The sequence below is a fragment of the Genypterus blacodes genome, unplaced genomic scaffold (assembly GCF_046128005.1).
Source record: "Genypterus blacodes isolate CSIRO-AG114 ecotype Tasmania unplaced genomic scaffold, CSIRO-AGI_Gbla_v1 ptg000467l_1, whole genome shotgun sequence".
NCBI lineage: Eukaryota > Metazoa > Chordata > Actinopteri > Ophidiiformes > Ophidiidae > Genypterus > Genypterus blacodes.
This window is the reverse complement of record NW_027467233.1, coordinates 4,674-30,379: the sequence shown is the minus strand read 5'-3', so window position 1 is coordinate 30,379 and position 25,706 is coordinate 4,674. Positions and strand designations below refer to the sequence as shown.

At 51.3% G+C, this 25,706-nt stretch overlaps 3 protein-coding genes across 4 annotated transcripts; 1 reads left to right on the top strand and 2 right to left on the bottom strand.

Moving 5' to 3' along the window:
- The first annotated feature begins 10 nt into the window (after positions 1–10).
- Positions 11–6,075, top strand: cfap92 (cilia and flagella associated protein 92 (putative)). The gene is made up of 14 exons (XM_076139852.1): positions 11–24; positions 541–716; positions 827–1,005; positions 1,173–1,596; positions 1,808–1,992; positions 2,098–2,933; positions 3,138–3,332; positions 3,557–3,693; positions 3,837–4,054; positions 4,149–4,322; positions 4,609–4,759; positions 5,085–5,284; positions 5,679–5,806; positions 5,895–6,075. The coding sequence occupies exons 1-14, from the start codon at positions 11–13 to the stop codon at positions 6,073–6,075; spliced, it is 3,198 nt and encodes a 1,065-aa protein (XP_075995967.1).
- On the bottom strand, positions 5,356–12,132 carry acad9 (acyl-CoA dehydrogenase family, member 9). Its single transcript, XM_076139840.1, has 18 exons — positions 11,909–12,132; positions 11,298–11,391; positions 11,104–11,205; positions 10,877–10,983; positions 10,676–10,776; positions 10,379–10,457; positions 10,124–10,295; positions 9,966–10,039; positions 9,797–9,872; positions 9,649–9,719; positions 9,402–9,521; positions 9,026–9,154; positions 8,686–8,765; positions 8,414–8,540; positions 8,240–8,317; positions 7,398–7,526; positions 6,786–6,858; positions 5,356–6,544 (listed from the first exon to the last, which is right to left on the bottom strand). Exons 1-18 carry the CDS (start codon positions 12,074–12,076, stop codon positions 6,444–6,446), a joined length of 1,881 nt encoding a protein of 626 aa, XP_075995955.1. The 5' UTR covers positions 12,077–12,132; the 3' UTR covers positions 5,356–6,443.
- A 3,006-nt stretch (positions 12,133–15,138) lies between these two features.
- iqsec1b (IQ motif and Sec7 domain ArfGEF 1b) lies at positions 15,139–24,220 on the bottom strand. 2 transcript variants are annotated; one of them, XM_076139838.1, is made up of 13 exons: positions 23,942–24,220; positions 22,530–23,791; positions 21,974–22,135; positions 21,697–21,819; positions 21,082–21,248; positions 20,762–20,901; positions 20,572–20,601; positions 20,253–20,378; positions 20,062–20,161; positions 19,801–19,962; positions 19,296–19,472; positions 18,604–18,653; positions 15,139–17,654 (listed from the first exon to the last, which is right to left on the bottom strand). In XM_076139838.1, exons 2-13 carry the CDS (start codon positions 23,783–23,785, stop codon positions 16,839–16,841), a joined length of 3,309 nt encoding a protein of 1,102 aa, XP_075995953.1. In that variant the 5' UTR covers positions 23,786–23,791; positions 23,942–24,220; the 3' UTR covers positions 15,139–16,838. The 2 variants fall into 2 exon arrangements, with proteins under 2 accessions (XP_075995953.1, XP_075995954.1); XM_076139839.1 differs by lacking the exon at positions 18,604–18,653 and having other exon boundaries at positions 17,493–17,654; positions 23,942–24,024.
- Between the last annotated feature and the right edge of the window lie 1,486 nt (positions 24,221–25,706).

Sequence of the window (25,706 nt, the reverse complement as noted above, 5' to 3'; positions counted from 1 at the left end):
ACCCAGATGCATGCTGGGAAACAGGTCAGTGCGACATTCTGAGGTTTGGTTAAATACTTAAAAAGACAAATGGACGAACAACTAACAAGTTACTCACTAAACTTTCTGCTTTATATGAGTTTAGTCCGTTTCTTTGTTTCAGTCCTTTAATGTCTCTTTCTTTACAACTTCCGTTGATCCAAACATTCCCTCCTCCTCCTCCTCCTCTTCTTCTTCCTCTTCTTCTTCATGATCTAAATGACGTGAAGCGTAGGACAGTTGTCTCTTTGCTCAGAGGACAGAATGACTGAATCAATCTGTGTGCTTCTTCTTCTTGGTTGTCACGGTGACGTGTGTGCGCAGCATCGCGGCGGAATCACAGCCCGTTGACGTCAGAGCGCATCTTTAATATGAGCGCGCCGCCGCAGCTTTTACGCGCTGAAACTTTGGCGCTTCAGCTTCTCTGCGCCTTCGTGTTATTAACTCTCACATCTCACTCTCACTCTCACATTACAGAACACTCACTCTCACTCTCACTCTCACTCTCACTCCCTCTCACAGCAGCATGTCAGAGGAAATGGACCCTAACGCGCAGTCCCCGTGTGATCCCGCAGGGGGAGCAGCTGAGAGCCCTGCGATCAGCGGGGATCCACCTGAGGCCATCACGGCAACGCCCAGAGACGATGGCTCCTATGACGTCACATGGACGGTTCACATTGCACTGGCTGTCCCACGAGGTGATCTCTCTCTCTCACTCTCACACACACACACACACACACACACACACACACACACACACACACACACACACACACACTCTCTTAAAACATGGATATTCCCTCTTTAGTGAAGGAGGATGTCCCTGCAGCGGACGCCAAGGAGAGGAAGAACGTCCAGTCTGATGTGGTCAAGCCCTTGGGCTGCTATCACGTGGAGTACAACCTGCCACGAGGGACGGCAGCCGTCAAAGTGGACCTGATCGTCTACGCAGCGATAGCAAAGCTCTACAAAGAGGATGAGATGAAGGTGAAAATCTAGATCAACCTAACCCTAACCTAACCTAACCTAACTTTCCCTTCCTAACCCTTAACTTCACACAGAGGACTGTATCAGTTCATATGATCTCTCTTAATGCTAAACACCTTTCAGACCTCTGCATGAAGTTTAATCTCCTAAACTGAACTCTGGAACAGGTCTTGATCCTGCAGCATGAGGGCGAGCAGACGTGGGCCGGCTGGACTCAGACCTTCACCGTCAGGGTGGACAGGGACATGATCATCAGTCTGCTCTCTCAGAAGATCAAGATTCAGATATGGAACACCAAGAACAAGATCTCCAGCAGGGCCTGGACCAACAGGTTTGTGGCCTTCAGGTTTGCACACGCCCAGGTGGAGGATTCAGCAGAGTGTGGTAAGCATCAGTCAGGTCAGGTCACTGCCAGCACAGGAAGCAGCTGGACCAACATGTCAATCACCCAAACTCTTCTCTTCACAGCTGCTCTAGTCAGCAAGAAAACAAAGGAAGCAGAATCACCAGCACCAACAGCTGAGGACCTGAAGAACATGAAGAGGAACAACACAGCTTCAGTGGAGATCAGTGTCACTCCTCTGCTGGCTGGTAGCTCCTCACCTCATCCATCACTCTGACTAGAACATCATGTTATCAGGACATCTGGCTCATTTCATGGAGTTTAAACTGAGGGAACATCTCAAAATAACAAATAAGAACAAAGTTAATGTCTTTGAGCTGGTTCAAGTTAAAAGTTAAGGCCCAGTGACGTCTGTTCTCCAAGTCTGACCTTTGACCCTGTGTGTGTTTGGTTGTGCAGGTGACATGCTGTTGACTGAATGCTTCTCAGTTTGGTCCTCTGGAATCCACCAGCTGATCTGCGGCGTCGCTCTGGACAAACCCTTCATCTCTGACCAGCTGAAGGCCGAGCTGAACCCTCTGGTCATCACCATCCTGTCTGCCTCCTCCATGCCGTCGTCGCCCGTCCCGTTCCACGTTCTGGAGGTGTTACACGTTACAGAGCTGTGGAATCAAAGTCCACATGTTCTGATTTCACAACATTAAATGATTATATCTGTTTCACTGAGGACTTTTCTCTGCTCGTTCCAGGAGAACTGCCTGCCTGTGTTCTGTCAGTATAAACTCCTGGACTTGAAGAAGCACACGACCAAATATCAAAGGCACGGCGCCACCGTCCGCTTCAATGACAAGAACGTGGTCCTGGTGGGCCTGATGAGCTCCGTGGACCTCCTGGAGTTGCTTACAGGTCCACCGCTGGAGATAGAGGTTCACGATCGTGACAGGAAGTTAGCAAATCCACGCAAAACTCCAGCGCAGTTTGAGGAACAGAGCGGACCGTGCAGCGTCCGCAGACGATTCAAGCGCAAGACCAATGCTTGTAACTCTTACGGTGTGGCGAGGATCAACCTGTCTGAGCTTCTGCTTGGGAAGAGACGTCTGCAGCTGGACCTGCAGATCAAGCGCTCGCCTCCGCCCCAGAACCTGAACAGAAAGAGAAGGAAGGCTGCATGTGGGGCGAGCACAGACTCCATGCCGCAGGGACATTACTTTGACTCCAATCTGAAGGTCAGGATTGAGATCTCCAGACCGCTGAACTTCAAGAATGACAGCGGCGAGTTGCTGCTCTACGATTCTCCGTTTGGACGGATCGTCTACCTCTTTGCACACAGCAACGTCTCTGTGATGACAAGGCTGAGGCTGGAGATCCTGAGGATCAACGCAGCGGCTTTCCATCTGAGCTCATACTCGCAGGAAACCATCGAGAAAGTCCTGCCGCATTACAAAATGGACCTAGAGCAAAGGAAGAGCACCGATCTGGATTTTGTTTCAGGATTCCACGTGCTCGATAAGAAGATGAACATCTTTGTTCTGGAGGGGCTGAAACACAAAGCAGTGAGGAGACTTTGGGAGAACGTTCCTCCAAAGTAAGCTGGAGAACAAAGCTGGTGTCAAACTTCACACAGAGCGCCGAGACGGTCCAGGTGTTCAGTCCAACCCAACTCTGAGAGGAGACGAGTGGTTTGAAGGTTAACATGAAGGCTTTGGTTGGACTGAGCAGCTGCACCATCTCCTCCCTCAATGCAACTGAAGGTCTTCATTAACCCTACAGTCTGTGTTATGTGTTGCAGGCAGAGCGGCGGTGAAGACGAGCAGGTGACCGTCCTCTACAACTCCAGGCTGACTTTCGCCAAACGCACGTACGACTCGCTGAACGTGGGCTTGACCCCGATCCATCTGTGCGAGCCTCTGGAGAGCATCATGAGACGCCCCCTGGTGTACGTCAGACACCTGCTGCCTCGCTCCTGCTTCCAGGCTCTGTCACGGTAACAGATCACATCCCATTATCAGATAACAAGATCATCCAAAACTGTTTCCATAAGCAGATTGATGACAAAGTTCAGCTGTGAAACGTAAACAATGTTAGTGAAGTTAAGTGATGAGGATTAGGAGTAAACGTGGAGAAGCTGTCCACCGTCTTCCTTCACCTTCTGTGTAAACGTTGTCTGTTCCTGTCCGCTGCGTCTCACTGCTGATCCTCTGTGCTCAGGCTCAACCAGCTGTGTCAGGTGCGTCAGCTCAAGGAGGCGCTGCAGTGCGACCTGCTGCCTTCAGCCGGCATGGTCCTCAGCCTGAGCCAGGAGTACGGCGGAGCTCCTGGACCCATCACGCCGCCCTCCACGCAGCGTGAGGAGGACACGCCCTCACTCCCTCCGCTCCCAAAGCAACGCCCGACTCTCGACATGGACAACGCCGAGTGGAAACGCATCAAGCAGCTGACGCAGATCCAGACGAAGGATTTCATTCAGGTTTGCAATGATTCTGAGTAGAACCTGAAGATACTCAGAGTAATAACGAGTCATCTGTGTCTTGCTTCATTTTACAGGACAACATTCGAAGCGTCCATGAGGCCAGCGAAGGCGTGCAGAAGCTGGAGCCTCTGCTGAAGCTGGAACATTCCACAGAGAGGTCGGCACACAACTACAGCATCCAGACCTTCAACTCCAACCGGCTGGCAAAGGAAGCGCTCCTCAAAGAGATGGAGAAGGTTTGAGACGCTGCAGTGTTCTTTGACATCATGGCGGCTCAGTGGTTAAACCCATGCTTCACTCTTCATCACTCTGCTCTGGCCTCTTCCTCAGGTGCCGGGCCGCAGGTTCACCTACAGTCAGCAGTATCAAGGTGCCACAGTAGAGACAGGGGACGCGAGATCCAAACCTGGACGCCCATCTTCTGGCCCCGCTGTTTGGACCACGAGCATCGACCGCAAGTCCCTCAATCGCCCAGACGAGGCTCGAGTGGAGGAGCTGAGGAAGGTGATGAAGAGTTTAGACAGGAGCCTGCAGAGGAACGTTCTGCTCTCTGACCCCATGACCCTGACACCAGGGAAGAAGACTCATTCAGTTTGGGTCTTCATGTCTCAGATCTTTGGACGCGACTCGTCCTCTAAGCTTCTGTACACACTCATCAACACACACTCTTACTTTCCCTGTGCCAGTGACACAGCTCGGAAGCTTTGGTTGTTCTCCAGATGTTCTGCAGCCCTGGCTTGTGTTTGTCTGGTGTAAACAGTGAGGTTGTTGTTGTTCCCTTTGCCTGCAGCCGTGGAGAGAGAACGTCCTGCACGCCAACACTTTGAAGCCCACGCTGATGAGGGACACATGGACCGGGGCTCAGCGCTCACAGGACTTCCAGCTCCACAGCAAACCTCCTCCCCTCTCCAGCTCAGCTCCCGTCTCCATCCATCTGGCCGGTACGGATGTGATGACTCTACACATTACTCTGTCTGTGAATGTGACGTGGCGATCAGGGAGCTTCTGTTCAGGAGGAGAAACACTCAGAGGTTTAGTCCTTTAAGATGAGATGAAGGACGTTTAGGTCTAAGTAAAGACGACCCTAATCAGGCTAAGCTTAGTCAGGCTGTCAAGAGGAGGTCCTGGTCTGAACATCTGCACTGTAAATGGAGACGTGACACAGAAGTCTGACGTCCAGCAGGATCATCTTTATGATCTTTGTTGTGCGATGACTGTGGAGTTCTTTGATGGCTTCCTGTTACCCGTTTGTGTCCTGCTCCCCAGGCCAGCGTCTGCAGAAGGAGCAGCTGGAGGCGGCCGGAGCTCAGTACGGCCGCTGGCTCAACCTGATGAACGTGATGATCGGAGACGGACGGGTGCCCGAGTTCAAGTGTCACATGGCAACAAGCGTGGGGAAGCTGGAGGACATCCTGAAGGACGAGTTCAGGAAGTACTCGCTGAGGAGACCGGGCATGCTGCTGCAGGTGAGACTCCAAACCAGCAGAGACCAAAACTAGCAGAGAACCAAACCAGCAGAGACCCAGACCAGCAGAGATCCAAACCAAGAAATCCACACTTTATTTTAGACAATATACATTTTACATCATCTGCATATTTCTTGTTCAACGGAGCTCATTCTGGCAGTCAGCATCACACATAATACATGTCTAACAGCAGCATGGGAACGATCGCAGTGATAAACATGATTCTTACGTTCTTCAGTACGTCTGTGTTTCTATCCTAACATGATTCCATTAAGGCACAAAGATTTCCTTCAGTTGAGTGATTTCCTGTGGTTTTGGAGTAAATGTTAAAAAGGTTAAGAGTCTTGAAGTATCAGCAGAAAGTTTCAGGCTAAGCTGTTTGTTTCTGTCTCAGCGTCTCCCCAACCTGTCAGTGCTCAGCATCAGTCAGGATGACGCAGGAGTAAAGGAGAAGAAGAAGACGGCTCAGGATCAAAACGCCTCCAGCCCCAACAAGAAGAAGAAGAAGAAGAAGAAGAAGAAGTACTGTTACACCACAAATCAGCTTCTATGGAACTAAAGCTAAGTTTGTTAAAATGCTTTGCTCCTCTTCTTCTTCTTCTTCTTTCAGGGTAAACGGCGAGTCGTTCCAGTACAAGAGAGCAGCTCTGCCTCTCACTGAGGAGGAGAGGAGCATCTTTGCGTTTCACAGCTGTCCACCTCAAAGAGACACGCAGAGGTCAGCTGCTCGACCTTTCAGGAAGATCATGGAGGTCAGGACTCACAAAGACACAACCTGGTTCACCCAGTAGAGCCACACACACACACACTGAGCCACCAGGGGGCGGTGTTGAGTTTGAGTTTGTGTCTCGCCCTGACATTATGAACAAAGACTACATTGACAGTCATGAATTCTTAATGGAACTTTTTGGAATAGAAAATAAAAATAATTGACGAGTCTTAAAGTTTTAAACTGTGAGCAGAAATGAGTCCAGAGCAACGAGACACATGCAGGTAGAGTCCAGAGGGTTCCTCACATTAGAGGCCACAGCAGTGAAGATGAGAAGATCAATAAGTTAGTTATCTATCCATTAACCTGTGGATCCTTCATGAGTTCAGCCTGAGACCTGGTCCAGGCTGGTCCAGGCTGTTCCAGGCTGGTCCAGGAGGCTCAGAAGGTTCAGAAGGTTCTCTCCAGAGGGTGAGAGCACACGTAGGCTCTCTTCTCCAGGACCTCCTTGGCGATCTTCTTGATGTTGGCGTCGTTGTTCTCAGGAGCGTCTGTAACACATAGAAGCCGATTTACAAACGGGTCGGGACGGAGGGAGACGTCGTGTCAGCGCAGCGTAGCGCTAATTAGAACCGTCTGCCCCATGTGAGCGTAGAGCCCAGCGGGGGGGCCGAGCCCTGGTATGTGGAGAGGGGGGGGGGGGGGGCTCAGCACACATGTGAGTCTTTTGTACCCAGACAGTAAAAACAGGCTGAGCCTCTGTTCAACATTAAGCTTTAGTGTTCTACTTACGTTTCTGTAACTGAGTCAACATGTAATTGTTCTTGAAGTAGGCGTCGCCGCAGAACGTGTTGGCCAGCAGCACCTAGAGAGAGAGAGGGGGGGGGGGGGGGAGAGAGACGAGAGAGAGAGACAGAAAGAGAGAGAGAGGGAGAGAGAGAGGGAGAGAGAGCGGGGAGAGAGAGGGAGAGAGGGGGGAGAGAGAGAGAAGAGGGGGAGTGAGAGAGAGGGAGAGAGGGGGGGAGAGAGAGGGAGAGAGAGAGGGGGGAGACAAGAGAGAGGGGGGAGAGAGAGGGAGACACAGAGAAGAGGGGGAGTGAGAGAGAGGAGAGAGAGACAGGGGGAGAGTGAGAGAGAGAGAGAGAGACAGGGGGAGAGTGAGAGAGAGAGAGAGAGACAGGGGGAGAGTGAGAGAGAGAGAGAGAGAGGGGGGAGACAAGTAAAATAATCTACATTTTCTTCATGTGGAGAAACAATCAGGTTCATTAATGAGCCTGAGACACATGGACACGTGATGACATCATGTTAGAGCACAGACTGCTCTGACTGAGAGGGTCAGATCATCTTCTCACCCCAGCTGGAGCATATTCAGGTGTGTGTGTGTGTGTGTGTGTGTGTGTGTACCTCGTGGTCGTGGTTCCTGAGGCCGATGCTGATGGAGCGACTGGCTCTGGAGATCACAGCTGTCATGGCGTACAGATTGATCAGCACATCTGCCACTCTCTTCAGGATCAGCTGCTCGTCCACGATCGTCTGACACACAGGAGGAGGACAGTGAGTCACACACACGCGCGCACACACACGCACACACACACACGCGCACACACACAGAGACACGCACGCACACACACACACACACACTCCTTTCTGACTCTTTAATGTTCTCGTGGTCACTTTGTGAGTAATGACTGATTGATCTGAAGCACAGCTGGAGCACAGAGGAAGCAGCCTGGACTCTTCAGCATCAAACACCTGAAGAAGAGGAAGAGGACTTCCTCCCTTAAGGACAAACTCATCGTCTCCTAAGACACAACTCTTAAATCTAAACAAACTTATGACATTCGTCGTACTGGGGGGCAGAGACCCCGTGACCTTTGACCCCTGACGCCGGTTGTTTCCGGCCCAGTTGGACGTGTTTGTATCTGAGCCTGGTGACAAACTGCATGCGTGTTGAGCTGATTACAGCCTGAGAGGACGGGGCGGAGACAAATCACACAGGAAGACAGGAAGTGCTTTACAGGGTCTTTGGGAAAGTCTTGATTACTGCGATCCATCCTGAGAGCAGCTGCCTCACACATGAGCATGAACACACACACACACACACACACACACACACACACACACACACACACACACACACACACACACACACACACACACACACACACACACACACACACACACACACACACACACACACACACACACACACACACGCACGCACGCACGCACGCACGCACACACACCTTCCCGTATCTGTAGAGGAGGTTCTCCACCGTGGATCCAAACAGGTTGACGTTCTGCTCTAACTGCAGTGCACTCTCCTGGGGACGCAGACCAGAGCTTTAGACACACAACCACAACCCCCCCCCCCACACACACACACACACTCTCTGTATGGGATGACATCATGCTCTTACAGCCAAGCTGGGGTGAGCCACTCCATCCTTCCCCGTCAGGCCCAGATCCACGGCTCCTCCAAACGAGCGCCTCATCATCTTACCCAACGCCCCGACGACCACGCCCACGTTTCCTTTCTTCATCTCTCTGCAAGCAAAGGAGAGGAAGAGGTTAACCTTTGGTCAGGGGTCGCTCTAGATCAGTGGTTCTCAAACTGTGTGGTATGAAGACAAAGTTACACAGGATGGGACTTGGGGGAGGTATGGATCCTGACTCATCTGGACCTTCTTACTTTATTTTCCCTGTCAGAATCTTGCCGGCGTACTGCATGCCGGTCAGAGCGATGAACATCCTCAGGATCTCATTGGTCCCCTGAACAAACAACAACAACAACAACAACAAAGCAGTCTGTAAAGCCGTTCTGTTCATGACTCAAGTCAGACTGACATCATAATGAGTGTGTGCGTGTGTGTGTGTGTGTGTGTGTGTGTGTGAGGATCTGATCCCTGCTGCTTCACCCCATGATTACATCTGAAGGAGGAAGTCCAGACCATCAACCCTCCAGATGACTGAGCTCTGCCTCATATCTCAGTCTGCCCCGCCCCCTGGTGGCCGCTCAGAGTACAGCTCACCTCAAAGATCAGCAGGATGCGGCAGTCCCTCAGGTAACGCTCGTACGGGTAGTCCTTAGTGAAGCCCAGACCCCCCAGGATCTGGAGGGCTTCACTCACACACACCCAGCCGCCCTCTGAGCTGAACACCTGCACACACACACACACACACGCACACACACACACACACACACCGAGTGAGGTTCATACAACACACACACACGTCATTGTGAGAATAGATTACTGTTAGATGAACTGGATGCTAGGACCCCAGGTTTGACCCCAGCTGTGACCCCAGGTGTAACCCCAGCTGTGACCCCAGGTGTAACCCCAGCTGTGACCCCAGGTGTAACCCCAGCTGTGCCACACACTGAGCAGCCCTCCTCGCTTGCCTCACCTTGACCATGGCGGCCTCCAGGGAGCAGTCAGGAAGTCCCGGCCTGTCCAGCATCCCAGCTGTCAGGTACGCCATGCTCTCCATCACAAAGGCGTTCAGGGCCATCACCGCAAACTTCTCCTACAGCAGAGGAAGACGAGGACAGAGGACAGAGGACAGAGGACAGAGAGGACAGAGGACAGAGAGACGGCGTCAGGCTCTGTTTGTTCAGTTTGACCTGTGAACCCGTCTGCAGGTCAGAGCGTACCTGAATCATCCCAAAGTCGCTCAGCGGTTTGTTGAACTGTTTCCTGGTCGCTGCGTATTCTGACGTCAGTTCTGGAACAGAAAGAACAAACGCATCATGAATCCACAGGAAGTCTCTGCCGTATTGATCCGCTGCCCCCGGTCTTTACCGATCAGCTTCTTGATCATCCCGGCCCCGGCGCTGCCCATGCTGAAGCGGCCCGAGTTGAGGATGTTCATGGCGACCTGAGCAGGGAGACAGAGTGTGACGTCACCGTGACCTCACGGGCGTAGACGCCTACACGTGTTCATGCTGATGATGATGATGTCACCGGTTACCTTGAATCCCCCGCCCACCTCTCCGATCACGTTCTCCACCGGCACAGGAACGTTATCAAAGGTCACCTCACACGCTGCAGAGGAGACAGAGTGTCAATCAAACTCCAACACGCCAACACAGACATGTAGAAAGAGACAGACGGGTCCAGCTGTCTCACTGTTGGAGCCCCGGATCCCCAGTTTGTCCTCCGGTTTGCCGCTGGTGACGCCGCCAAAGTCTCGCTCCACGATGAAGGCAGAGATCTTATCCTTCGTCACGCCGTCTACCAACACTTCAGTCCTGGCAAACACCGTCATGACGTCGGCCATGGCGCCGTTAGAGATCCAGATCTGATGGAACGGATGGATACAGGGTTAATGGAGCCTCAGATTTACCAACGTGAGCTCTAACCCTGGATCAGGCGACCTCTGACCTTAGAGCCGCTGAGCAGGTAATGAGTTCCATCCTCTGACAAGGTCGCACGCGTCTGAATGGAGGCGGCGTCGCTTCCACTGAAAGCACACACACACACACACACACACACACACACACACACACACACACACACACACACACACACACACACACACACACACACACACACACACACACACACACACACACACACACACACACACACACACACACACACACACACACACACAAAGCTGACGACGACCAGTCCAGCTGTCCATCATGGTGAACGCCATGGCGACGGGCGAGCTCTTACCTCCCGGGCTCGGTCAGGCAGAAGGCTGCGATGTGTTCGCCCGAGGCCAGTCTGGGTAGATACTTCTCCTTCTGGGCGTCACTTCCTGCGATCAAAATTCCCTGAAACACCACAGAGGCGTTACCAGAGGGCAGAAGCTCCGCCCATCGCTGCTTCGCTCAAACTTGGCCACAGGAGAGGAGGCATGTATGTTTTCTTTACCTTCAGTCCGATGGCTTGATGTGCCGCCAACGTGACGGCGATGGAACCGTCCAGCGCTGTGATCTCTCCCAGCCGAGCGTACATGGTGTTAGACAGGCCCAGGCCTCCTGGGAGAGGAAGAACACACGCCATTGATGAAGATTGTTGTGGTGTGTGATGAGCTGCAGAGGTCCAAACATGTCTGGAGGTGTGTGAGGCCTTGGTGGAGGTCTTGGTTGAGGTCTTACCGTACTCCTCAGGAACCTGCATCCCAAACATCCCCAGCTCCTTCAGCCCCTTCAGGGTCTCTGGAGGGATCCTGGCCTCATGGTCGATCCGTTTAGAGTCCACTGAGGTCACAAAGGTCAGACACAGAGTCACAGTCAGATCGGAGAGATTAGGAGCAACAAATGATGAAGATGAAGATGAAGATCTTTCTCACCTTCCTCAGCGAAGAATCTCTCCACTGGTGCCACGAGCTGATTGATCTCCTCCAATTCCTCATTATTAATTTCTGGATAAGGGAAGACCTCCGCCTGGACGAGAGGAAGAGGAGGGAATTCTACCATGAACACGCAAGACTGAGGAGCCATGAGACACACGTGTGGAAGGAAGGGGTTAAGGAAAGGAAGGAAGTGGCAAAGGAAAGGAAGGAAGTGACAACAGGCGTCAGATCCTCTGATGACACCTGGACCTCCACACACTGAACTATAGGGCCAGAAGTATGTGGACACTAGGAGGAGGAGGAGGAGGAGGAGGTGTCCACATAGGAATGTAGTGTAACGAGGTGAGCAGGTGTGTGCGAGTGTCAGTCAGTCAGTGTGTGTGTGTGTGTGTGTGTGTGTGTGTGTGTGTGTGTGTGTGTGTGTGTGTGTGTGTGTGTGTGTGTGTGTGTGTGTTCCCTTCAGGACATCTGTGTTGATTCTTTTCTCTTCTCTCCTCTCCTCTTCTCCTTACGGACCTATAGACTCCTGTTTCCGGTTCACCTCTTCCCTCTCAGCCCACCCTGCCCTCTTCCTCCTCTTCATCACCTGACGCGTCTCTCCGTCTCACCTTGTTGATCTGACCGAGGAACAGATCCTTCGCATAGGCGAGATTCCTGCTCTGCGTCCGGATGTTGCGGCGCTGCTGCAGCACGAACTCTCTCCCGGCGCTCCAGGCGAGCATGCGCCTCCCAATCCCGACCGACCTGGACATCAGCAGCACCGTGTTGATGTTCATCCTCCCTGATCTGGACCCGAGCTCCGTCTGGATCCGTCAGCCGGCAACCTTTCACCCGATTCTGTCGCATGATGGTGACGTAGCCAGCGTCACCAGTGCTGCGTTCAGGTTCCAGCCAAGTGCCTTTAAGGACAGCGGGAATTCGGAGAATGAAAACACGAACTTGAACTTGATTGGACCTTCAATGTTAAAATGATAAGTTTCTAATACGAATGAGGTCATTTTGACACAGAGACACATTTTTATTATATTTTCCTTTGTTTTGTATTAAACTCTTTGGATTGAGGTCGAACGTGTTTAAAGTGGATCTGAAAATGTGTTGTACAGAAGTGCAAAGATCCCATCTGACATAACGGTGATGAAGATGAAGCTTTCACCTCTCAAACTGAACACTTCAGCTCCTTCAAGTCACGAAAACTGAAATTATGACTTCAATAAGAATATTTCCCACAGTACCTGAAGTCACAACACGCTGGTAGTCACGCCGCTAGGTGGCGGAATAGATTAAGAAACTGCGGCAACACGCAGTAAACAGAAGCGTCGATCAGGGAAGGTTTAGAGGAAAATACAAGTCAACTGCAATTTCTTTCATTTTTGGTTTTGAACGTTTAAAATTAATAAATAACAATAATAATAATAATAATAAATTACTATTTCAAGAGGCAACAGATATCACATCTACAGCATAGGAGTATATGATTAAAACAACAACAACACACACACACACACACACACACACACACACACACACACACAGGGCTTCTCTGGCTCTGGGCGCCTCTCAGCTGTGTGATGACGTCGTGTTGCTGACAGGGAGGATGTGGACCTCAAAGCTGGGTTCTATTTTTATCTCCAGAGCTCAAGGGCCAGACGGACAAACAGGGCAAAGCCATGGTCAGACGAGCTGCAGGGCTGAGTCTGACACACACACACACACACACACACACGCACACACACACACACGCACACACACACACACACACACACGGAGAGGACTGACTCAGGCTTTACAGTATATCCTTTATTTTGTGTTCTTGACATTGTCACAGTACTACTGTAGGTTTACACCAATATAGAGGGTTTGTCTACTTAGAAACCAAATGCATATTAAAATAAGTGAACTCCCTTTGTCTTGAAAAGTGGGCTGTGACTGATGGAAGAGGAAAATAAGTCTAAGCAGTGTGACGGTTTGGGTTTGACTCCAGCTCCTACAATCATCATCATTTGTCTGGAGGCAGAAAAGAACATCTGGTGTGCTTCAGTGAAGATCAGAGGGGAGCAGGGGTCCACCTTCTGTCACCACACACACACACACACACGGAGTAGGAAGAATCATTTACACATTATTTACATATTTCCTCTCTCTTTCCTCACTCGCCCGGTTGTCTCTCCTCCAGCTGAAACCTTCTTTGCTGTGTCATCATGATGGAGGTGCAGTGGTGAAGAACATCAGAAGAACATGCTGGAGGAGAACGACACAGCTTCAATCACCTGATTCTAAACAAGCAATCAGCCAGGAAGAAATCAACCCTACAGTGCAGGTCGAGGATATCACTTAGAAAAAGAAGAGTAGGCCTCGGTGGCATGCGACACGTCCGCTCGTGATGAAGCTGGACAGGTTTGGAACAGAAGGGCGTTCAGAGGGAACAGAAGGGTGTGTGTGTGTGTGTTGGAGTGAGAGCCTTCAGGACTGAACACAGCTACAAATACCCGTTTTGCTCTTAAATCAAGACGTACTGAACAATCTTCACTGGAAATATTGCAGATTTACTTCTGCAAATCTCTTGAGGAAAAAACTCTAATGCCACCGGCCACCAGGGGGCTCCACTGGATAAGAAAGGTGTAAAAGAGCCCGAAGGTGCTTGTGACTGAAATCTGAATCTCGAGGGCAGAAGAACACGGATTGACTCCACATCATGGACTCGTCCACCCACACAGGAAATAACAGGGAAGTATCTAGAAGTGCAGCCATCCATGATCAGTTTAATGTTTAGTCCACAGCGTACATCTTTAGTCACATCACGCTAAAGTTAACGACCTCTGACGGCGGTGATAAAGATCCGGCTGCAGACTCCTGAAACGACTGAACGTGGATCAAGCAGATACAGATTTACTCTCTGCAGGGACTCCAGTCTGCTGTATGTCAGAACTATTCTACCATTTTACTTCTACCACTGTCTACTGTAACACTGATATAATGTAGGTTGGTAATACACAATAGGTAGAAAATAGCCCCAAAAGCCAATACATGCAATATTCTCTCTGACATTCCTGACCAGCATGGAGGGTCCAGTCCCTCCAGACCCACCAGGGGGGAAACATGGAGGAAGAAATGACTTTAAAAAGACACAACTAAGAAAAGTAAACACCAGGTCTGCTCGGGTCCACAGGAGACGGTACATCTGGACTCTGGATCTCTATCCTATAGTAACTCTGACCTTTGACCCTAAACCCTCTGTATGTTGTCATGGATCTTTAACCTGTAGTAACTTCCAGGTTACTCTCTCATCAGCTGGCGCTTGTGCGATATCGCCTCATAACGTGAAGTGGCCTCATTACATCATCACACAGTTCTGTAAGTGGATCCAGGAGATACTTTGAGCTTTTATTGTGAAGGGCAGAACTTCTTCAGATCTTTGTGCTGTAGAAGCAACAACCACATGGATCCATCAGGGTCCATTAGAGACCTACAGAGCTGAAGAGAAGAAGAACATCTACACAACTAAACTCGTACAGTGTCTTTAGAGACACAGACCAGAGACCGACCCAGAACCCAAGTAGGGTCTGGGCTCCCAGAAAGACCTAAGTGGACCCGTGAAGACCTCTCCTAAACATAAACACTGAGTTGCTCTGAGACAGAAACGTAGATACATATTTTGCAAACATGAAAAACAAACAGCATTTCTTGAAGCAGATCCTGACTTTGATCTGAGTCACCGGTGTCTCGTCCGTCCCTCCACCTGCCCCAGCTGTGTGGACAGGTGAGTGACGCCTGACACGCCAGCAAAGACAGAGCGACGCCACAAAGAAGCAGAGCAAACTATCTGTGGAGTCGCTCTGCCTGGAGAACAGTGAACTCACAGCATGACGTCGCTCTGGTTTGTCTATTGGCCGACCTCACCATCCTCACTTCCTGCCCTTTTAGGGATGTAGCATCTAACATTCCATATTGAAGAACTGGGCGTCCATTCGTTTGCAGTTTTTGTAAGTTTTAATTTTTGTATTTACCAATTTCCCATTCCACCTGAACGCAGCATAAGTAGGTGAATCTAGCTAATGTTGTAGCGAGCTAGCTTCACTGCTAACCTGAATGAATGAAGTGAGGAACGTAGAGACAAACATCAGGGCGTCGTCCTGCTGTGATGCTGGCCTGTCAGGCGCCGCTGTGACGTCATACAATCAGAGTGAAGTCAGAACGAGGGAGCAGACAGGTTGCTAAGTGACGAGCTGCACCGTGAAACAAACAGTGGCCCCCGACCCGGACGGGGTGCGCTCAGCCAGCTGAGAGCGTCCGGTCAGAGGAGACACTGTGACAGCCATGATGATGTTTCCCTGCACGCCATCTAATAAGAAACCTGCTTCTTCTTCTTCTTCACGACAGAAAGGAACAGGAACGCTCACTGTGCCTCTGTCAGCACGTCGTACACAGAGCATCCCAGAGCATCCCAGAGGGTTTATTGGACTCTAAAGTTTAGTTTACAAAAATAAGATGATGGTGGAGGAGCATCCGGGGCTGAGGGGCGGAGCTTCAAAAGGACTGTGGCTTCTTTTCCCAGAGCGCGGGAGGCGGATCCAGTACCACGTGCAGACCGCCACGCCCGGCTCACAACAGTCTACAGAGCTCCGGTTCAAAGGCGGCGTGTTCCTGCTGACCCGCCTGCCTAAGAACAGCTGTGATGGGCTTCTTACTACTGAAGCCAGGTATATGTGAGTATAATGCTGAGGCTCGGACTCCACGCCACAAGAGACGTTGGTCTGAAATAATATTCATAGGAATAACAGTTGCTATTATAATTATTATACAAAATACTATATGCACAATATACATAAAGCAATCCTTGTGACTAAATCAGTAAATGCTTCAATAATTGGCACATTAATCACTGCTAACAGAGATATCACAGTGCACTGTGAGCTACCGCTACATTAAATACTCCTACAGCTACTCCTGAGGCCAAAACCCTCCAACCCTCAAACCCTTAGTCGCTCTGGAGACGCCAACGCCAAGATCGGTATTTCCCTCTGCCAAGCACGAGTGAGCAACGTGTTTGTTTATGTGTAGGTATCGTGTTTCGTTTATAAAACAGTAGTGTTGGTCTTTGTGCATGCGCCCGCTCGTACGATCTGAGACCGAGTAAGAAGAGACGTTCAACCACTTAAGCCTGAGGGAAACACGTAACAGGCGGACTTTGATTCTCGTTTTTACTGGAGAGAACGATTCTTACTTTATAATGTGTGACCTTGTTTTAGTTTCAGTCTCATTGTTTTCTGCTGAATCAATCTTCACTGTGAAATGAAAAGGAGGTATTATATGCGATGCTGCCTGTCAGAATGAACTCGTGGCGTTTCTCTCTCGGGGCTTAAGTGGTTGAACAGAAAGGTGTTTGTTTTGAATGAGCCGCCCCGGGTGATGAACTGAAGGAGGCACAGGATCCAGTCTGGCTCACGTCCCCTGATTCCCTGGAGCGGCTCGCCGGCAGAGCACAGAGCGTCTGTGTCTGCGGCGGAGGCTGAAGTTCAGTCAGTGCGGCCTCCGTCAGCCTCACACCACCGTGCTGATGCCGCTGTGCTTGGGTTTGGTGCTGCCGGGAGCCGGGGAGGGGGCCGGCGTGGGGCCGTGGTGGTGGGGGCCGTGCGGCGGGTGGGACGAGTGAGACGAGTGGGCGGGGTGGGCGCCGTGGCCGTGCTGCGTGAGGGGGTGGGCCTGGTGCTGGGTCGGGTGCTGAGCCTGGTGCTGGGTGGGATGCTGGGTGGGATGTTGGGGTGGGTGCTGGGCCTGGTGCTGGGTCGGATGCTGGGTCGAGTGCTGGGTCGGGTGCTGGGCCTGGTGCTGGGTCGGGTGCTGGGGCGGGTGCTGGGCCTGGTGCTGGGTCGGGTGCTGGGGCGGGTGCTGGGCCGGGTGCTGGGTCGGGTGCTGGGGCGGGTGTTGGTTTGGGTGCTGGGTCGGGTGCTGGGGCGGGTGCTGGTTTGGGTGCTGGGTCGGGTGCTGGCCGTGAGACGAGGGAGGGTGGAACTGGTGCGGAGGGTGCTGCAGGTGGGCGGGGGGGTGGTAGTGGTGGTGATGGTGGTACGGCGGGGGGTTCTGGGCCACGTGACAGAACTGGGCGTGGTGCATTGCGCCCGGCGCGTCTGTCTCCACCCTGGCCGTGTGGTGCAGGTTGGTGGGGTGGGGGCTGTGTGAGATGAGAGTGGGGTGCTGGCCCTGAGGGGTGGGGCTGGGGGTCTTGGCTCGTCTGGTGCCGAACAGCGTGCCCAGCAGAGAGGAGGAGTTGGGCAGCGACTGGCCGCTGTGTCGTGATGGACAGTCTCGGTTGGAGGGCGTCCTCCTCCGCATGTGAGGGCTGCTAATGATGGACCCCTGAAATAGAGGGGGGGGGGGAAGTCAATCAGAACACAGCAGGGAGGAGAACGACAGGACGCACGGTGCTGTGGGGTCAAATCTCACCAACACTGAACACACTGACAGAGAGAAGCTGCAGCTGCAACTCATCACATTCAAAATTTAGTTTAATTCATTTTTAATTCCGTAGAAACAGAAGAACTCAGAAGAGCCAAGTCACCTCTTTGTTCAGGTTTAGGGTTTACAGTAATGGGAGGTGACCGGTGTTCTGTAACTTCTTCTCTCTGAACCCACAGCAGTATGTGTGTGTGTGTGTGTGTGTGTGTGTGTGTGTGTACATATATTTGGATACATTTCCATTTCCAACAGTCGGGTTGAGGCTGGAAAGCAGAAGGTCATGCAAACATGCAAACTGTCAGATCAGCACAAAGGCATTGTGGGAAACTGCTGTTTGTCACCATGGGAACGGGTCCAGCTCTTATGTTGAAACAAGGGACATGGATCATGTTATTGTACCGGTCTAAAAACAATAAAGGGCTGATTCTGATTCTGATCCTGATCCTGATCCTGATTCTGATCATTTAGTATGAAACCTATGTCTGTAACCTGGTGGACACAGCTGGAGTGGAGTGAGAACATCACGTCACGGGCCGGACTCATTGAGGGGAAACATTCAGAACACACGGCGGCAGATTAAACTTATCATCATGCAACCACGACTCCTCACTCACAAACACCAACGACTTTGTTTCTACAACTACATGAGCGAGGAGCCAGGAGTGTTATTAGTCATGCCATGCTGTGCACACTGAGGGTGAACACGTCCCGTTAGCTCCATGCATGCACACCCACTGGCAGAGGCAAAGTGCTGGACACAGAAACACCAGCAGCACAAACATCTGGTCCACATGCAGCTCAAACACACAGGCTGAGGCCACATGAGTGACAGCTCAGCATCAGTACTTACTTCCATATTGCTGTCTAGTGATCCAGCACTGCTGCGCCTCCCACGCTTGCCTGCCCAGAACATGTAATATGAAAGATTAACACACGGAGCTCCTGACTAGTCTGGAGGCTCTAGAAGCCTACGGGGATGAAGCTAACGGAAGCTAGCGGTCAGTATGGCTAACCTCAGCGAGTTCAATCAGAGAGGGAGGAACACTGCAGCTACATCTGCTCTTCTACCGGGGCTGAAGCTCAACCCAGATCCATGATTTCCACCCAAAGATGCTGGTGAGCTGCTGGAAAAACTGCTTCCTGTGGCAATTTGGTTGACTTCAAACAAAGTTCCAGTCTGGCATCGTTATTCTATAATTATTCTTGGGAAAACAGCTTTTGCTTTCTCAGGTTCTTGAGAAGATGATGTTGTTATGTTGTGTGTAACTCATGATGCTGTCCTCCTGGCCTGGCCTCCATGAGACTGAACACACTGGAGGTTTGGTCCATACCCGGCCAGACCCTTCACCCAGCTGAGCCTTACCAGAGGATTGTGGACTCTGGACCCTGCGTCTTGGGGCAAAAGCTGCGGTGGCGTGTGTCGTATCACACTAGCATCTAATTTGGCTAAACCCATCTACGTGGTCTAACAGGAGGATCACACCTTAGTGGAGGGCAGCTAAGATACCAGGAGCCAGGTTACCGTGGCAACCTGCAGCTTACCTGCGTCTGAGAGGTCGCGTAGGGAGCTGCTGAGGGCGCTCCTCTTCAGACCTTCGCCCGTGGCGTAGCTGTCGTCCAGGCTGGCGCGGCTCAGGTTGCCGTTTCCTGCGTCCTTCTTCAGCCCCGAGCTCTGGGACATGCTGGGCCTCACCACACCCTTCTGCTTCTCCAGCTCAGCTGTGCCAGAACGAAAACAACACACTCAAACACATGCACATGCTCACAACAGTCAATGAGTCCATGCTCCATGTTCCTCCTCCAGGTAACTCTGGACCTGACTGTGTTTCCGTCTGTGGTTAAGGAGACGACAATGTTTATACTTTACACATAATTCTTGGTCAACTGAGCTCATTCTTCTTCTTCTTCTATCCTTTCCATTTGCCCACTGTTACAGCGCCACCCAGTGGACAGTAATATATTATAGTAATCACTTAAACAGGAGAGCGGCTCCACTCGGGCTGCAGTGTGTGTGATGATGATGACGGTGAGATGAAGGTTTGCTTACATTCTATACGATACTTCTCCATCTCCTGCACCTCAGCAATCGACTCTCGCAGATCATCTGTGAACTTCTTGCGGTCCTGCGGGTTTGGAGCATTGAAGTTGATGAGGACTTTGACATCCGATCCAGGAATAGCCGAGGTGAGGCGGACGCCGTTTGGGTAATCTGCAGAGCGACGGCATCAGAGCTTTACAAGGCGTCCACACAAACACAACGCATCCAAACAGACAGAGCGGCTCAGCTGGGACTTCTCCACACACTTACACTGATTCTCAAAGAGCGGCACTTGCATGCCGTAGAGTGAGAACGACTGTCGGAAGCTGTACGTCACAGAGTTCTTCTTCTTCTGGAAAATCTTAGTGACCTATGCAAAAACAGGAAACATTGAATTTTAGAATCATAGCAGAGCCTGGGACCTCAGTGTGCGGAGAGTGGAGCGATTAGCGTTAGCATACCACCAGCAAGTCATTAAACAGGAAGATCTCCCTTTGGTGTAGGCCCAACTTCTGTGGTTTGTTGGGGTCGGGGACTTCAAACAGTCTGCAGTAACAGACCAGGCGCCTGTGGGGCAGCGAGAGGACCTGCAGACGCAAACATTCAACATTCAAACCTCACTCAGCTGATGTTTCCTTTTCAAACCGACTCTGTGTTGGAATGTTCTTGAATCTTGGTGGACATAAATGACATCATCATCAACTCTTAGAGACGTATGAGGAGGTGTTATCTCATCCTAACACTGTTAGATAGGAGCATATACTGGGTTTATATACTCACACAGCCCAGGCCGTGGTGCAGAGAGCCGATCTGTGAGAGACAGAGACAAGAGCAAGACCAATCAGAACAGAGCCACAAAGCAGAACCAGAGCTTTTCAAGTCATGAATCTGGAGTTCCAAGTTCCAGAAGTGAATGCAGTCAAGTCACAAGGGCGTTGACAAAGTAGACCATCACAAAGTTTCAACTTACTGGCTTCTTCCCGACGATGAGTTTTTCTACTTTCTGGACCTGTGACACGTGATCCTCGTTGGTCTTGAGCTCCCGCTTACGAATCCGCTCATATATCCCAACCAGCATCTCTCTGGGGATGTCCTCGCCATCGTCCACTCCTGAGTGAGAGAGAGAGAGAGAGAGAGAGAGAGAGAGAGAGACAGGAAGGGAGAGAGAGAGAGAGAGAGAGAAAGAAAGAGAGAGACAGAGAGAGTGAGACATTTTCTCACAGTTAATTAGTGACTTTGCTGATCTCAGTCCAGTGGTCGTTCGCTGGATGTGTGACGCAGACCAAGTACCTCGAAGGTTCTTGACAAAGTCCTCCAGCTTCATCTTCCTCTCGGGCTTGACGTTGGGGCTGTACATGTCGGTGTTGAGGAGGATGATGGCGAAGGCCAGGATGAAGATGGTGTCGGGGTTCCTGAACTGTCGCACCACACCGGGGTTGCAAATGCAGTAACGTTGGCTAGGAAAAGGTGACAAGGACACGCAGGGTCAAAGGTTACAGGGAACAACATCAGCATCAACCCCAGATGTTCCTCCTCTCCACTCTGTGCTGTGATCATATGTGAGGTTTCATAAAAGGAGTGAGTGCAGCGGTTAAGAAGTGGAGCTCCAGATTGTTTGCTTCTTCTATTCTGGTTCTGTCTGGATTGCATCAGTCAGTGTTCTCACTCAGTGTGACACTGACTGCAGTGTTTTCTGAGGTCGACACTTCCTCGCTTTGTGCTGATGAAAGCAAATACTCTGACAGGGAGGAGAGCGGCTTTCTACTGTGGCTTTAGAATAAAGAACAATCGTTCACAAACCACACAGACTGAGGAGTTCAGATGAAGAACCAGGAGGAACCTGATCAGCTCCCTCACCACCCAGCCAGCGTGTGGAACACTTGAGTGACGGTTTTGGTTTCTCACCTGTAGGCCTCGATCAGCCGCTCCACCTTCTGAGCTTCTCCTTGGACTCGGATGTGAGCCTGGAATTTCCTGAGAGCCTCGTCCAGCTCCATGCCCGAGAAGTCCATCTCATCCACCACACAGCTGGGGAGCAGCGAGGGAAAGACCATCAGGTCATGGATGCAAACATGTACAGCAGTATGACTACTTATGACTTTATTCTGGTAAAATATTGATATTTTGACATGGATAATACAATAACCTGACATTTCTATCTGTATTTTCAAAGCAAACTCACTCCAGGACGTCTCGGTTGAACTGTTTCTGCCTGTTACCCAGGAATTCACCAATCATCTGCCGACTCAAGCCTTTCCTCTGGAGCAGGAAGTGGGCCACACCCACTGGAGTGTCAGGAACAAAGTTTCGCTCAATCAGATACTGGACGCCTTTTTCTGGTTTTCTGAGACAGAGAGAGAGAGAGAGAGAGAGAGAGAGAGAGAGAGAGAGAGAGAGAGAGAGAGGGGGGGAGAGGGAGAGAGAGAGAGAGAGAGAGAGAGAATTTGATACAAATCTGAGATTATCCTCCACATCTGCACTGAACCTCTGGCCCTAAGTGTACCAGCCTTATGGATCCATGTTGAACCCACTCACTAACTGAACTGAGTGATGATGTAATGAGGCTAACACCATCCTGGCTCCTGCCTGGTCAGTGAATGCCAGACATCGCACAAATCCTCCAGCTTGCCAGAACACAAAGGTCAGTGACAGTCTGGACCTGATTCTCCTGAAAACCAATAACCGTAGTATAAATCAGCTAAATGTCCCTTTAATGTGAGGGACTGGACCGTACGTACTTGTTGAACAGGTTCAGGCCGATGCGGTAGTGCCTCTTGCGGATGATGTCGTGGCTGAATGCGGGCGAGTCCCAGCTGTTGCGTGTCTCTTTGTGGTACGTCTGCTTGCTGAGCGTTTGCTCACGCAGGCTGTCTCTGGATGAAGACTCAGAGCTGCAGTTGATGGTGTCGTTGGAGTTGGACGTGCTGTTGATGCTGTCGTTATCACCGTCAGAGAAGTCAGACTCTGACTTGCTTTGCCTGTTGGCGGTGCCGTTTATAGCCAGGTGAGGCTCCAGCTGTCGAGTCCGGTGGCGGGGAGCTTCTTCTTCTCTGGTCGGCCTGTGCGGGGGCAAACTGTGGCCGATTGGTTTGGGGCTCCCCTGCTGGTTGCTGATGCTTCGCTCGTAAGCGCTCTGCCTCTTTAAGGAGCTGCGATCAGAACGATCGCTTAGCTCAACCGAGCTGTCGCTAGGGGGCTCGATGGTCAGCAAGGGCAGATGATCGACTCTCAAACGCTGCTCCTGGCACTCCAGCGACGGCGTGCTACGGCAGCTGGTGTCTGTGTCGCCCTTCTCATCCTTATGAACCAGGGACCAGTAGTCCTGAGAGGAGTTGAGGGATCGCTGACGCAAGTCCGACTCTGTGCTTGAGGGCCTGTCTACGGACTGAGACAGCGGGAGGGGAGGAGACAGCTCCTCCTCATCGATGTAGAGAGTGACGTCGCTGTAAGACGCTGTCATCTCGTCCAGTTTGCAGTGTTCTGAGGCGCTGTGGGAGGGTTTGACCTGATAGCTGACCTCCCTGTCTATGTCCTGGAGGCCTCTGACCGGCTCAGGCTGGCCGTCGTCGCCGTGCAGGCTGCGACAGTTAAGGGCGTCGTCTATGGACTCGGCCAGAGACTTGACCTGTCTGGAGAAAGCGTCTTCTAATTCAGTGATGGCGTCTGTGAAGTCGGTCTGTGTGGACGGGGGCTTGGCCGGCACTCCCATGTCCCCACCGTGCTCTGACTGGACCAGTGTACCGATGTTGGTGCCGTCATCCGTTAGCGATACCTGCTTCCCCTCAAAGTAAGAGCTGTGGACTTTTTCAGGTCCTTCAAAGGAAAACTGCATCCTCATATTGGACAGGACGATCCGCCGGGACATACGATTCTCAGACATAGAACTTCTGAGACGCTCAAAGTTTTTGTTCATCTGGTACTGGCGGAAGGCGGTCTGAATGGTGCGGGCTGCATGTCGAGTGATGAAACGCCCTCCATATTTACGCTCTAGCATCTCCACCTGTGGGAAGAGAAGGAAAGCTGAAAACAAGTGGGAGGCAGAGAGTCCCTGAGCCGGACACCTGAGGGTTCTGGGACGGATCAATGTTCTTAAACCAGAGACGTTACTTTGTAAGTTATACACAGAACTGTTGTCATGGTGACACATTACCTGCTTGTCCTGGAGGTCTGATGAGAGCTCATAGCTCTCTGACAGCGAGCGCGAGCGTTTGATGGCTTCCTCCTCAGCCTGCTTGCGGAGGATGGACTGCGAGTGCTGGAGTTTGGGCCGGCGAGGTCGCTGATGGCTGGGCAGCAGGATGTGACCGTAGAACTGGCTGTCCAGGTGGTCCGGGCCGAGCCCGCCACTGTGGGTCACCGGAACACAACTGTAACCCCCGCCGGTGTCCAGAGAGGCGCCGACCTCGCTGCCCGGAGCCTCACCTTCCACACTGCAACACAAGGAAGCAGGACACACAGGATAAGTTTCCTCTGCTCCTTCCTGCTCATTGTTTTGTTTGTGTTTTGCACAATTTGACGTTGCGAGATGAAAACCCTTCATGATGTGAGCGGATGTTTACACGCGTGTGGCTTTCTGAGGACTAAAGAGGTTTTGTTAAACGTAATGAGAGAGGAAGAAGCTACAGCTTTACCAGACACAACACAACAACACCATGCAAGAAGGACAAACGGACGGAGCAAATGGAGGAAAGAATGGGATGATGGCCTACAAATGCTTCAGTCAGCTCTGTGAGCAACCTTAGCTAACATCCAGGTGATGAGAGTTCACACTGTGAGCTCTGTGTGCTCGTTTCAACAAACTCAACCAAACTAAACAGATACAATGATACAACAACACAACAAAACCTGTATCTCTCTCTTCATTTGACCCTTTGACCCTATAAGCCTCCCCAGAGTGACTTCATATCTATACTCATGGAAATTCAGCGTTTCCATCCAAGCAAAGTGTATAAATATCCAGCATTTGACACTGAACTGATCAGCTGGAACATGGAGCCTCTGCTGCACAACCATCAGCCCTACTCCATTACTCCATTACTCCATTACCTCATTACCCCACTGCTCCATCCCTAACCATCTCCACTGTGTGAGGATGAGGAGAGGAACGCTCTCCTCTCCTCTCCTCTCCTCTGTCTGGACTCTTACAGCTGCAGCGTCTCCTCAGGAGGAGGGTCGGCCGCCATGCAGGGAAGCTGAGGACGAGGCAGAGGACTTCACCAGAGGAGGCTGGGCCGCGTGGCAGCGGGAGCGCCGACGCCCTGCAGACCAGGAGGAAACATCAGATGTTCACCCTTTAAACCCAGAGGGCACTGGGAGGCTTTATATACATTTTTTCTCAAACATAAATGATCACTACAAACCAGCAGCTTCCTCAGTAAAGGTCATAGGTCACATGGACAACACACCTAAACTGTCAAATGTAATCTGTAAACACACATTTACCTTTTTTAACTGAATTTCAGATATGAACAGCTGCTAGTTTCAGTGTTGACGTCATGTGGGATGTATTACATGCGATGCTGACTGCCAGAATGAGCTCTGTTAAGACTTATACTATTATATTTTCCTCCAGGCTTAGATGTTTAATGGAGGGTCTGTGTGTGTGTGTGTGTGTGTGTGTGTGTGTGTGTGTGTGTAGCTGTGCTGCTAACTTTACAACCCTTGACCTTCCTTTGATTCCCTTTGTCTTGGCCCCTCCCAGTCCCAAAACAGCCCTGATGACATCATTACCCAAACAGCGGGTGTGTATCCTCTGAGCCCAGATGTTATCTGAGCATGGAGCCCCCCATGGAGCCACAAGACCACCGGCACAGGGGACCTCTGGTCTGAGAGCCAAGGTCCACACCAGACCGGACAAGAGCCACAGATGAACTACATGTAAGGATGACATCAGTGCTGTAGCTCTGCTTAGTGGA